We start from the raw sequence: 13,741 nt of genomic DNA on the forward strand, positions 1-13,741 counted from the left end.
CGTGCGTGTATTTGTGCATGCATGTTCACGTGTACATTCATATGGGGTGTGTGTGCAGGACTATGGGATGTGGGAGAGAGGGGACAAGACCAACCAGGGCATCCCGGAACTCAACGGTAGCTCCGTAGGCATGGCTAAGGTACTGGAAATCACATAGAGGTCACTTAGACCCCGTTTAGGCTTGGTTTTAGAATACGTTTTGGACAATCAGATTCAAAGTGGACAGCGCTAAATACAAGTGTAAACGGGCACCAAAACGTTGTGAAACCTTTCCTCAAACCACTTGCCGAGGTGGTCTGGGACACATTTGACCACATATCTTTAGTAGTCTTAACTCTAATGCGTCCTGAAGCGTCCCCGACAAAGACGTAACAGGTAAACATGTCATCAATGGAGGATCATTTTTCTCCTTTTTCACCTTAGCCTGCGCTCTTTTTCAAGTCACAAATGACTTGTCCTATCAATCGAAACAGTTGGAATAGTACAGGCTTTCATGCGCACTTTTTTCAATCAGCTCGAAGTCAAACCGACTAATTATTGATTTGTTTACATGGAACAGCTGTGCAACACGCACGCAGGCAGTTACTATGGTTACTATATACGAACAAGTGGTCAGCTGGACACATATGGAGACGCATGATAGACACAGGTGTGATGCGTCTCGCTGTCCACTTGTGATCCGATCGTCCAAAACGCATTTTAAAACCAAGTCTCAACAGGGCCTTTGACATCACATAGAAGTGACATAGGCTTAGTTCACACAGCAGCTTAGTTCACACGGCAGGTCTTAATGCTCAATTCCGATTTTTTACACAGATCCAATTTTTTTGTTTAGCTGTTCACATGACTTTTTAAATGTAACCTATATTTGACATATATTTGACTCCCGTGTGAACAGCCAACAGCCCTGAACAGACCCACATGCACAGAAGAACAATAACAAAGACGTCAGGGGCCTCATTTATCATTGAGGTACGCCTTTTTTTACACAGTCTTTTCCGCGATTTCTGGCGTACGCCCTCTTCCCCCCCCACAGCGCGATCTATCAAGCAAAAAGGGCATATATTTAGTCGCCTTTTTACACGCTTTTGTACGACACCTCTCGACTCGGCGTACCGATTTAGACAGGTTTTTACACCCTTTTTGAACACGGGGAACTGGCGACGCCGGTGGTGCGTCAGTGAATTACAATGTTTGATGGAGAGGGGAAGAGCGAGAGTTTATAAATGCACAATAATGTAGGCTAATAGCCCAATTCAGCACAAACATGTAGCCTATCTCAATGCAAGACCGTGTCCTCTAACCGGCTCATTAATGGTCCGATATGAATTTGTTCCCCAAACTGAACCTATGCGCTGTCCCAAACCTTTCTGCGCAATATGTCACACACCTAATGCAGGCACTCCATCAAACGGCAATAGTTGACCAATTAGATTGTCATTAATATGTGATCATGTGGACCCGTTTGCTCTTTGGTAAGCATATAAATGACAGTCCTCCTGTGCGTAATGCGAGCCCAAATGAATCCGGCGCTACTCGGCCTATTGGCCGAGATAGAACTCCAAAGAGGTGGCGGCGATGGCAACTGCACCCACATATTGATAAGGGCACCATCAGTGAATGAATACGTCTATGTGAATCGCAAAAATGTGCACACTATAAATAGCCAAATCATATGTGACGCCGACATGCTCATCACAAGTGTAGTGGCACGGTGGCCTGGCTCCACGCATGACTCATTCATCCTGGCGCACAGCAGGGTAGGGGCTAGACTGGAGGCAGGCGCTGCGCGTGACAGCTGTCTTGTTGGTGAGTGCATATGCCAAGATACATCCTTTTTTTCCTAAACTTTAATCTTTATTAGCATTTTCCATCCATACAACAACAATACAATAAAACAAAAAACACAATAAAAACTAACAATAACAGCTTATGGGTACTTCCATCAAGTCACAATGCAGCCATTTTCTCTTACTCAAATATTACAATTTCATTATTAGTGGTATCATCACACTTCCTTCTATAATCCATCCATTTTTCCCATCTCCCTTCAAACTTTCCTTCTTGCATCCTCAATGCATGCGTGAACTTCTCCATAACATAAATCTCCTCCACAACACCCAGCCACTGCTCCTTGGTTGGGGATTCCACCTTATACCAAGCCCTCGTTATTGTCTTTTTACTAGCAACCAATAGTACTTTCACTAGGTATCTGTCCCCTCCTTGTGCATCATCCTGTGTTATGTTTGCCAAGATACATATTCAAAGCTGATAAGAATGAGAACCAGTCAAGACCCCACCACAAAATGATGACCCAAGCCCTTAGCCCCCTCCCCGTCATGAGGGTTACCAGCGGGGCCAAAGCGCCCGCACTGAGGTCATGCGCCAGCTATGAAGACACAAACAAGTAAGGTTCACATTGTTACCATTTTATTGTCTGTTGGTGAGTGACTGTGTGAGGTGTGCAAGTGCGTTTGTGAGTGAATGTGTGAGGTCCGTGAGTGTGGTAGTGAGTGACTGTGAGGTCCGTGACAGCATGTGTGAGGGAAAGAAGTGCAGTGAGGATGTCCTGTTGGCTCTGGTGGTGTAGTGTGGTGACCTCCACCAACTGCTGCACAACTGCCCCAATCCCTTCTGCCATGTCCCTCTGGGCCTCTAGGGTCCCCGTCTGGGCCTCCAGCACAGCGTCTGAGAGGAAGCCCAGACTGTTTCCCTCAGGGACCCTTGAGGCAGGGACGCTGGCAGCCGGAGGTGGAGGCGTGGGTGGTGGAGACGGAGGCGCTGGAGGTGGAGGCTGCAACCGGCGGGGGCACGACCGTCAGGTCAAGGACCACTGCAGACTCCCCCTCCTCTGAGTCCGACCCCACGTCAGAGTCTGGAGAAACAATTTCAGTCATTTTCTTTGAGTTTGTCTGTAAACTTTATTATGAATTAAACATTTCATTGTGTAGCCATATTCATTTGATATGTTTCTCTGTTGGCAGCCAAATAAATGCTTAAGTGTGATTTACCGGGTAATTTAGATGAGATCCTTAATTTCCCAAAGGGGAAAATGTTTAATGTGGTCTAACATTATGAAGTGATCATCTGTGTTATCGTTCCCTGTTTTTGGTCCTAAATCAATCATAGCCTACCACAGAATGTTTGGAATGTTTGCTTTCCTCACAGCCACATAATACAGAATGTCCGTGTAGCCTACGCCAAATACAGGATGCACGAAACGTACAGTAGGCTACCTAAACTGTAGGAGCAATCGGACAAAGGTAGGCTAGTACAAATACCTTCTGAAGATTTTTTTTTTTTCCTCGCGTGGACCTCACCAACAAGCACATGCACCACCGTCTCCGAAAAGTTTATCTTCTTTTTTCCATAAATGTAATTGTCTTGCCTTTGCTCCACGCTATATTATGTCGGTTCCTTCCGGGGAACCACGTTGTGCACTGTCATAGTTTTGACCATATATGGTTGAATTTGTGCATGGAGAGGGCGGAACACGAGGCGCGTGCATGTCCGCTCTCTTCTACGACACCGTGGGATTTATCATTGAGAAATCGGCGCAGCAGTGTGTACGCCATGTTTGATAGATCCGAAAAGCGTGTAAATATTCTCGTCGTACGCGGCAGTCCGCCCTTTTCTCGTTTTCGTTGTATGCCATCTTTTACACCTGAATTTACACGCTCTTTGATAAATGAGGCCCCAGGACATCACGCGCAGCGCACTGTTTACGGAAGTAAATGGAGTTATATTAATACATCCATGATAACGTTACAACCACAACTGAAGTTAGCCTTTACGGGTTGATTTTCAAGTAGGCTATTTGTGCAGTGGAGGCCGGAGACGGTATGAGCAAATGATAATGAGAAGAAGGATGAGGATCATCTTGTGACGTGCACTATGTCGCACAAGAACAACACAGTGGAACGCTTCACGAATTTGCAAGTCACCACTAGGGATGTAAAAGTAGCATTAAACGCGACATGACTGTTCAGACATGTATCCGATATAATACCACCTCTGAAAGCGACCCAGATGGGATTTAAAAAAATCTGATTTCATGTGCACTGTTCAGACGGTCATGAAAAAAATCTGACCTGAGTCGCATGTAGGCAAAAAGATCGGATTTGGGTCACATTTCACTGCCGTGTGAACTAAGTCACACAGAGGTCACTTAGAGATCACATAGAGGTCACATAGAGGTTACTTAGAGATCACATAGAGGTCACTTAGAAATCACATAGAGGTCACATAGAAGTCACATAGTCACGCCCCTTCTGCTGCAGTTTTCAGGCCTTGACAGCTAGCCACTCGGTATTTATCTGGGGCTTGTAGTTTGTTTTTCGATTTTCTATGTTTTATATCAGCAACATACAGTAATGACAAAAAACATATACCTCTGTGATAGTCTGGTATCAAAAGAATGATACCTGGAGATTAAAAAAAAGAATTGGGGGGGGAAGGAATACTTGACGTTAGTATTGCTTAGATAGGTATGTCTTATATCTAGATTCCTATACACTATGAACCCTTCCCCACCTCTGTGTGTGTGTGTAACCAGGCTGCCCTGGAGGCCATCGATGAGCTGGACCTGTTCGGAGTTCATGGTGGACCCAAGTCAGTCATCCATGTTCTCCCTGACGAGGTGGAGCACTGTCAGGTACTGAAGGACCCCTGGGGATAGATAATCTGACTGGCTTAACAGGTCTGGGGAACTGACACTGTGTGTGTGTGTGTGTGTGTTCTAGTTCTGAAAGTGTTTGGGTGTGTTCTAATACTGTGTGTGTGCATGTGCGTGTATGTGTGCATGCATATGTGTGTTCTTGTTTTTGTTCCGAAACTGTGTGAGTGCGTTCTAATGCTCTGTGTGTGTGTGTGTGTGTGTGTGTGTGTGTGTGTGTGTGTGTGTCTGTCTGTCTCCCTCAGTCTATCCTGTGCTCCATGCTGCCCAGAGCATCCACCTCTAAGGAGATCGATGCAGGCTTGCTGTCAGTCATCTCCTTCCCTGCCTTTGCTGTGGAGGACGCAGAGCTGGTCACCATCACCAAGACGGAGATCATCTCCAAGCTGCAGGTACCACAGATCCACGTTATGCAAGCTACGCTAACGCGGCTGTGAACGCGGCTCTATGCAAGTGGTTCACTCGCGCGGGGGTCACTGCCTTGCGTCAGCGCCCCTATTGAAAATGCACTTGCGCAAGCGTAAAGTTACAAATTTCTGCACGACACACGTTGCTACGCAAGGACGCGTCAACGTCACCTTGCGTAGCTTGCGCTAGCGTAGCTTTCATTCACTGTGAATGGACCCTTAGACACCAGATGCTTGCTCTGTTAGCTTAGCATGTAGCATGTTAGGCAACTAACCAGCAGGTATACAGATGCTAGCTGGTTATGCTAGCCTAACATGTAGCATGTTGGACCATATACTAACCAGCAGGTATACAGATGCTAGCTCGCTATGCTACCCTAGCATGTAGCATGTTGGACCATAGACTAACCAGCAGGTATACAGATGCTAGCTGGCTATGCTACCCTAGCATGTAGCATGTTGGACCATAGACTAACCATAGTTTACGCCTGCTAGTTGCTAGATTACATGTAGCCTGTAGCCAGATACAAACAAACAAACAAACCAGCATCCTCTGTCTCTGTCCTCCAGGGTCGCTACGGCTGCTGTCGCTTCATCAGAGATGGGTACAGATGTCCCAGAGAGGTACCTCATCTGTTAAACTCTCTCTCACACGCGCATGCATGCACGCGCACACACACACACACACACACACACTCACAGCGCTAAATACAAGTGTAAACGGCCACCAAAACGTTATGTGAAACATTTCCTCAAACCACTTGCCGAGGTGGTCTGGGACGCATTTGACCACATATCTTTAGTAGTCTAAACCCTAATGCGTCCTGAAGCGTCCCCGACAAAGACGTAACAAGAAAACACGTCATCAATGGAGGATCATTTTTCTCCTTTTTCGCCTTAGCCTGCGCTCTTTTTCAAGTCACAAATGACTTGTCCTATCAATCGAAACAGTTGGAAAAGTACAGGCTTTCATGCACACTTTTTTTCAATCAGCTCGAAGTCAAACCGACTAATTATTGATTTGTTTACATGGAACAGCTGTGCGACACGCACGCAGGCAGTTACTATGGTTACTATATACGAACACAAGTGGTCAGCTGGACACATATGGAGACGCATATCAGACACACACACACACACACACCTTGTTTGGGTTTGTCTGTGTGTGTCCCAGGACCCGACCCGGCTCCACTACGACCCGGCAGAGCTCAAGCTGTTTGAGAACATCGAGTGTGAGTGGCCCGTGTTCTGGACCTATCTGGTCCTGGAAGGAATTTTCACTGGGGAACACGTACAGGTACACAGAACCAGACAAGTATATTTAGGATGAGGTATGTGTGATATGAAAAGTGGGACACAGTTAAAGGACAATGCTCGTTTTTGACAACCTGGACCTTATTTACGACATATTATAAGACGTTTGACTCACCGAGATCACTTTGGTGTAGTTCGGAGGCCTGTAGAAGAAATTTAAAATCCAGCGCGAGCCAGTATATCCATGTAATGGCGGTGATCGGGGCAACGAGAATGCAGCTTCTAAAAATCTATTTTCTGCCGCGAAACGGTTGTTTTCATCAATCTGTCTTGATGAATCGCTAGTTGTGCTTACATAGAGAGCATAGGCCTGTTGTGGTATTTCCCATGCCTCTGTAATATGATCTTTAGTAACGTCGTTAGACGAAATAGCTTCCTCACTTGCTCCAGCACGCATGCGCACAGCGTGCTGGAGCAACGATTGCGCACTGTGCGCATTAGTGCTGGAGCAAGTGAGGAAGCTATTTCGTTTCGAAAGACGTTTCTAAAGATCATGGCATGTGAAAACCACAACAGTTATGCTCTATGTAAGCACAACTAGCGATTCATCAAGAGTGAACGCTTCCTGTTGGAGGTATAGCAGCTAGATTTGGTGAAGACATATGTCCTTTCCCATTTTTTTTCACCCAGACAAGTAGCCTTGTGTGTGTCATGTTCATGCTCTCCGTTATGCCATAACAGGCTGAGGTGAAGGCAGTGGCTTGGTCAAGGACTTGCTGGAATGGTGCATCCACATTGCCAATAGCTGATAGATCGTAACCAGCTTTCAGGGCTTTGATGACAGAGCCTTTTCCCAAACCATAGTACGACGCTACAGTGTCACATCCTGATATTGCATGGGCAAGGTGTTCGACAATTTGTCTCCTCTCTCCTTGCGGGGGGATGGTAATGGTGAAGAAGCAGGATAAACACATCTGTATCATCAGAAACCACTGTGATTTGATGGGCTTCTCCAGCACACCTCAGGACTTGTTGGACGATGATTGTGTCAGCTTCTTCCTGCTGATTTTCTAGATCATATCTAGTCCGTCTCTCTTCCATCTTGATGTCTATGGGACATGGGTCCTCACCTGTCAACACCAACTTGTGTGTGTTTTTTTGCTCCGTAGATGGAATAGCCTGTCTTTGCTCAGTTCCTCACACAGTAATTTGTTCAGCTGTTTCTTGTTGTCGATGGATGACAGGACAACTTTCTGGGCTGGTAGCTTGGTTGATGGGAGGAGATGATGCTTTTTTTGGATCACTGTCTCCCTGACATCTCTGGTGACGGGTTTAGAAACACACTAGAAAATACCATCATGCAGGACTGGATGTCCCACTCATCATGGAATCCCCCTGCAAGGAGAGAGTAGTAGTGGACATCAAGTCAACATTGGCCAAGCAGACACAAATTGTCAAACACCTTTTACCAGCCCATGCCATATCAGGATGTGACACTGTAGCGTCGTACTATGGTTTGGGAAAAAGCTCTGTCATCAAAGCCCTTTTTTGTTTTGATGTTCTGGGACCACTGCCTCTTGTGGTAGCAACATAGAACTGCAGGTCAACAACTGGCAGAGAAAGGGAGATAGGGAGCGACAAAAATGATTCCCTCTTCATGGTGTGTCACATGGTGAAGACAAGCTGCAGCAAGAACAGAACAGTCTACCAATGCACGGAGTGCACCAAAGCTGTCTGTGGCAGTTGCACTGCCAAGGTGCAGAGGATGTGCGAAGTGTAGCCTATTTGAGCTGCCGCCTCAACCGCGCGTAAGAGCAGAGCGCATCAACTTGTGTATAGCCTACAACTACTAGCCCATAGCCAATAAAATGGCTTATTGTTTTATTCATATATCAACTAGATAATATTGAGTAGACTCGTAGGCTATAAAATGACTTCAATAGGGCCTAAGCCTTGAGTTGTACAGTACAATCACAAGACGATATGTGATATATTTGTACACATACAAATCATATGATGTTGCTTTCAGTAAGATTAAAAACAATCATAAAGCATGCACAGTTGAAGGCCACGTCTTTATCAGTTAGTGTTGGCATGATCTAGGCCAATATGCTCCGGTCATAATGTCCGTTGAAAATAATTGCCTCTAAGCACAATTTAAATTGTATTAAAATAGGCTAAAATTAAATGTCCACATTCTGATTCCTTCTATATAAAAAAACATTATTTATTTATGTGTAGGCTCTAGGCTTCTGGGATGAACAAAACAGCCCCAATAGCCTGCTTATAGCGAGCGAGAAGGCAGTATACCATGAAGTGTAGACTATAGCCTAACCATAATGTAATAAATCTAGACTACATGCATTGTGGTATTTCTTTATATATCACAGCCTGCATATCAATTGTTTCTCAATAAACAGTTATGTCATCCTCTTGAGTCCGAATAAGTAGGTCAGGTTTGAGCCTACCAGAGCGCCAGAGGGAGGGGGGCTTGGGCTTAAGCATGTGATTGGGCCAGCCCAGTGTCAGTATAGAAAATTTACCAATGGGCCACTGCCCATTTTTTGGGGGATGTTTTTTTTTTGTTTTTTTTTCATATCTACCGGCCCGAACTAGACCGGCCCACCGGCTACCTGGCCGGTAGAATATAATGTCAGTCCAGCCCTGGTTTAACTCGATGCTGGGGAGAAATCGATTTGATTTGAAATGAAATAAAATAAAATATAACTGCATCATGGTTTTCAGTCCCGTCCACTCCCATTGATTTTGTTGTCATAGTTCCCACTCCCGTTCCTGCCCAATCACGTGATTAAAAGTGAAATTGACTCCCATCCCGTGGGAATCCCGCGGGAATCCCGAAAAAATGTAATTCTCTAATGTAGAGTCATTGCATTGATCGATGCAGTCCGTTCAAATAGGCATCAAAAGATAAAGTAGGCCTATTTAAAATTACCAATTACATCTTCAAATCCAATTAATGCCGTAAACATCTTAAAGTAGCCTACAGCCGTAATTCAAAGTAGCAAAGGTGACAAAATAAAGTGAAAGGCTGCCCAGTGGCGCTTGTGCAGTCCCAGACATCTATAAGGCATGTGAATCATGAAAGCCTTAGTTTATAGATGAAAACAAAAAGGTATACCAAGGTAATCTTGTGAGGTGCCGATCACTGGAAGAACTGGTCATGAGAAAGAAGAAAAAGTGTTGCACACTCTGGCTCCATATATGCAGTTATTTTATTTGGACTTTTCGGCCTTTTGGCTTGATTGCGATTCTGAAGAAGGCCAACATCAGGCCGAAACGTCAAAATAAAAAAATATAATTACCAGAATTTCTCCCGTTTGTCCAGGACATTGAAATGTTCCCAGACACATGGACCGGCACCGATATTACGGAAATGCTGCATATGCACACAGAACTGGATTAGATGCTCCATGACCACAGTTAACTGTTGGAGGTTTCCCTTCTAATTTTGGCCTTTTCTCGCTGGTGACATGCCTTTGATAGTTTTTTTTCCCGCTCTACTGCCAATTATATCCGGATATTAACTATCTTGTGCATATAGAGCACAAACAATGAAACCATGAAACAAATAGATTTCCTCCCTGTCTGTCTGTGGCATTCGCTACCAGCAAAGACTGAAAATACAGGTCCTCAATTTATTTATATTAGGCTAGCATATCCAACTGGACCACTCCAATGAATGTTGAATGTAGCCTACTTTTATTCTTTAGGCTATAGTCTAGCAGGAGGGGCCCTCTGATTTTGAGGTACCCCTACCCGAGTTAGAACAAAACACAACCATGCCTTTTCATATCCCCTATGTGTCCCATTAATGAGATGGATGGTTGTGGAACTTTAGTTTTGTGGGAAAGACGTTTTTTGGGCTATTCTTTAGACCTACCCTAATATCTAAAAAAGAGCCAAATTAGGCCTGTCCGGATAGGAGTGAGGTGACAAAAAAGCCCATAATTTGCATCGACTTTGCTGTGGTTTGACCCAAGTAACTGTCCAACAACACCAAAGAGTTAAAATTTTATTTTCCCAAAGAAATACTAGAATATAGTCCTGCAAAGATGACTTTAGTGTAGGCAGAAATTGTTAGTTTAGCAGGAGGGGCCCTCAGATTTTGAGGTACTGTACCCCTACCCAAGTTGGAACAAAACACAACAATTATTTTTTATCTTCAGGGTTTCCCATTCAAGAAATGCATTGTTGTGGAACTTTATTTTTCTGGGATATTAGTGAAATTAACTGATGAAGTGATGCACCCCACAGAGTCAATAAAGATCTTTCTGGGGTTACATTGCGCAGTCTAGTTTTCCAAAGGAAGCTCTGATCCACTTAAAGTTTTGTGTGAGAGTAGTGAGGTACCTTGTGCACATGGATTACCTGAATTTATGTTGATAATTTGTTTTAATTATGTACTGTTGACCTCTAAACACATTGATGAATAGGCGGAAAGCATATACATAAATTATTTTTCATGGTGAAATAACACAAAACTTTTTTTATTTGAACAAAATCAAAAGGTTTTGGAAGTCAATATCCTTTTCATTTAGCCAACCATAAGCTAGCCCTTCCTGAAAGAGATATATTCATTGTTAAGTGTTAATTTGGACCAATGGGGTTTACAGGACGACTTCAGGGCTTGGTAAGCATAAACCATGTAATTCCTGAACTCGAAATCCACGTATATCATACTTTTTAGAGTTCTTCGAGTGTGCCCATAGCTAGCAACGAGCCAGGGTGCGCGCACCGACGTTATTGACACAGAACTCTGTACTGCACAAAACAGAAATATTTTAACCTGTACTAGTCAGATACATGCCAGGGAAGCCAAGAATAGGGCTAAACATCAAATTCAGTGTACATATCCTTTAACCACTAGGCCACTGGAGCTCTTGAAAATCAATGGTGTCACAGTCTTTTGTTTTGGTGTTCTGGGACCACTGCCTCTTGTGGTAGCAACATAGAACTGCAGGTCAACAAGGGAATACATAGGGATGTATTAATTGGGAAGGGAGAGAGGGACAACCCGACATTTGCTCTCCATGCTGCGCTGGCTTACAGCCACGCACCTATGGTGCGCTGGCTTTCAGCCACACACAAAAATGGCCATTGACTGCAATAAGTACTGGAACAGGTGAAAGCACAAGGTTAAAGGTCCTTAGTGCTGCCTCAGAGAGGCTTGATGAAAAAATACATCTTCGCATGCTGACACATCAAGATCCATTTGCTTATGATGCTAAGTACCACAGAAGCTGCCTCGCACACTACATTTCAGCAAATAATATTTCAGCAGCCAGAAACAAGCATCTGTCAGAAAAGAAGTTCACCCAGCATCAAAGAGCTTTCATTGAGCTAACTGAAGAGTTAAATGAGACAGTCTTTTCAGATAATATGACAGTGCTGTAACTGAGAGCTATGGGAGAACACTGAACTAGGGGAGAGGACAAATGGACAATCAACAAACAAAGGGAAACAGACAAAGACGTGTCAATAAGACAAACCAGACTTACACACAGGAAGACTGGAGCATGGCGGAACAAGGAACAGAAGCACAGAGGAACTACAGAGACTGGACAAACACAGGGACTAAAATACTGGAGAAAGCTGGGGATCACAAAAAGCATTGAGCAAAAAAGGACCGGGCAAAGACACAGGGAAACATGGAAGCTTCAAATGGAGAACAATAAAGGAGTGAGGGGGAGAAGGCCACCCGAGCACGAGGGGACGTCAGCGCAGGACACAGAGAATATGAGCTAGGGGCTGCCGGACTGAGGCACTGGGGAGATACTTTAGCATCAGGCTGGAGTAGTAGCATTTGCTCCACACTCACACAAACACACACACACTTTATTTTATGCATCTGTTCTATTTTTGTATGGTATGTTCTTGGTTCTGATTTAAATTGATTATTTCAATAAAAATAATTCTACCTACACCTTGGATCTTTGTTTGTAATTAGGGCTCGAGCACTGGCGGTGCGAGGCCCTATTGAAATTGTAAGGATTACTAGGGCTGCGAGCAGCATTGAGCGGGCCCTCGCACCCCACGCGTGACGGGGTGCGGCGCCGTTAAAGGCTGTGCTATTTCAGTGTCCAGTACTGAGAGAAAATTCCTGTCACCAGTAGGTGGCGCTCTAAGCGTGACTCAATACCGATGCATAGATGTGTTCAGGACGTGACCTTCATCAACCCTGAGCAATTTGGAGTAAATCGGATAACGTATGTAGGAGTTATGAGGACTTCCTGTTTCACCAGTATATGGCGCTGTAGGTATGACGCAATACTGACTTACAGATGTGTTCAAGATGCGACCTTCATCAAGCATGAGCAATTTGGAGTAAATCGGATAACGTATGTAGGAGTTATGAGTACTTCCTGTTTCACCAGTAGGTGGCGCTGTAAGTGTGACTCAACACCGACACATAGATGTGTTCAGAATGCGACCTTCATGAAGCGTCAGCAATTTGGTGCAAATCGGATAACGTATGTAGGAGTTATGAGGACTTCCTGTTTCACCAATAGGTGGCGCTATAAGTATGTCGCAATACTGACACATAGATGTGTTCAGGACAGAACCATCATGAAGCGTGAGATATATCGGACAAATTGGATAATGTATGGAGGAGTTATGAGGACTTCGTGTTTTATGGCGAAATGTCAAACTTTGGCGGTACGCCACGGCAAGGGTGTTTGGTGAAAACTCAATTTTTTGGATAAGTTTTGATCACAAAGGTCTTAAGATGAAGCTGACCGAATAAGAAATTCGGAGGGCATATGTATTTCATCGAGACACTAAAATGTCTCTTGGAGCTATACCCAACATGCAACAGGAAGTCCACCATTTTGCCTTTAATGTGCCATTTTGTCCTTGTTTTTACCATTTCCATGCCTCGTACTTCAACAAACTCCTCCTACAGATTTCATCCGATCAACTTCATATTAGGTCAGCTTCATCTTAAGACCTTTAACTAAAAACTAGTTAACTTATAACTAATATAATAAGCACGTTTCACTGTTTCGAACTGTTTGATCGTCTGCGCGTCTGACATGAACATCCAAATTCTCCGCTCTCATTTCCACGTCATGGCTCTCCCCCTCCTATGCGCTACCGGAGCCCATGTATACCCCTCGGTAATTGAAAGCCTTAAGGGGACAGGTGCGCTTTTCCCAAGCAGGTTAAAGCCACTCTGTTACAGTGTACAGGTATGTGTTTGTCTGGTGTGTGTGTGTGTGTGTGTGTGTTTGTCTGACGTGTGTGTGTGTGTGTGTGTGCACGTTTGCATGCTCCAGGTGCAAGAGTACAGAGAGGCTCTGGAGGGGGTTCTGATCCGAGGTAAGAACGGGATCAGACTGGTACCAGAACTCTATGCTGTCCCACCTGAGAAGGTAACAGTACC

The 13,741-nt window shown here is 44.5% G+C and overlaps 1 protein-coding gene across 1 annotated transcript in view; it reads left to right on the forward strand.

Moving 5' to 3' along the window:
* Window positions 1–13,741, forward strand: part of phka2 (phosphorylase kinase, alpha 2 (liver)) — a 118,084-nt gene that overhangs the window by 11,596 nt on the left and 92,747 nt on the right. Inside the window, exons 7-12 of the mRNA XM_084439393.1 lie at window positions 59–139; window positions 4,556–4,654; window positions 4,921–5,067; window positions 5,653–5,706; window positions 6,257–6,379; window positions 13,635–13,730. Coding sequence (XP_084295519.1) covers window positions 59–139; window positions 4,556–4,654; window positions 4,921–5,067; window positions 5,653–5,706; window positions 6,257–6,379; window positions 13,635–13,730 — 600 coding nt within the window. The remainder of the gene's footprint in view (window positions 1–58; window positions 140–4,555; window positions 4,655–4,920; window positions 5,068–5,652; window positions 5,707–6,256; window positions 6,380–13,634; window positions 13,731–13,741) is intronic.

The sequence above is a fragment of the Borostomias antarcticus genome (genome assembly GCF_949987555.1).
Source record: "Borostomias antarcticus genome assembly, chromosome: 6".
Classification (NCBI taxonomy): domain Eukaryota; kingdom Metazoa; phylum Chordata; class Actinopteri; order Stomiiformes; family Stomiidae; genus Borostomias; species Borostomias antarcticus.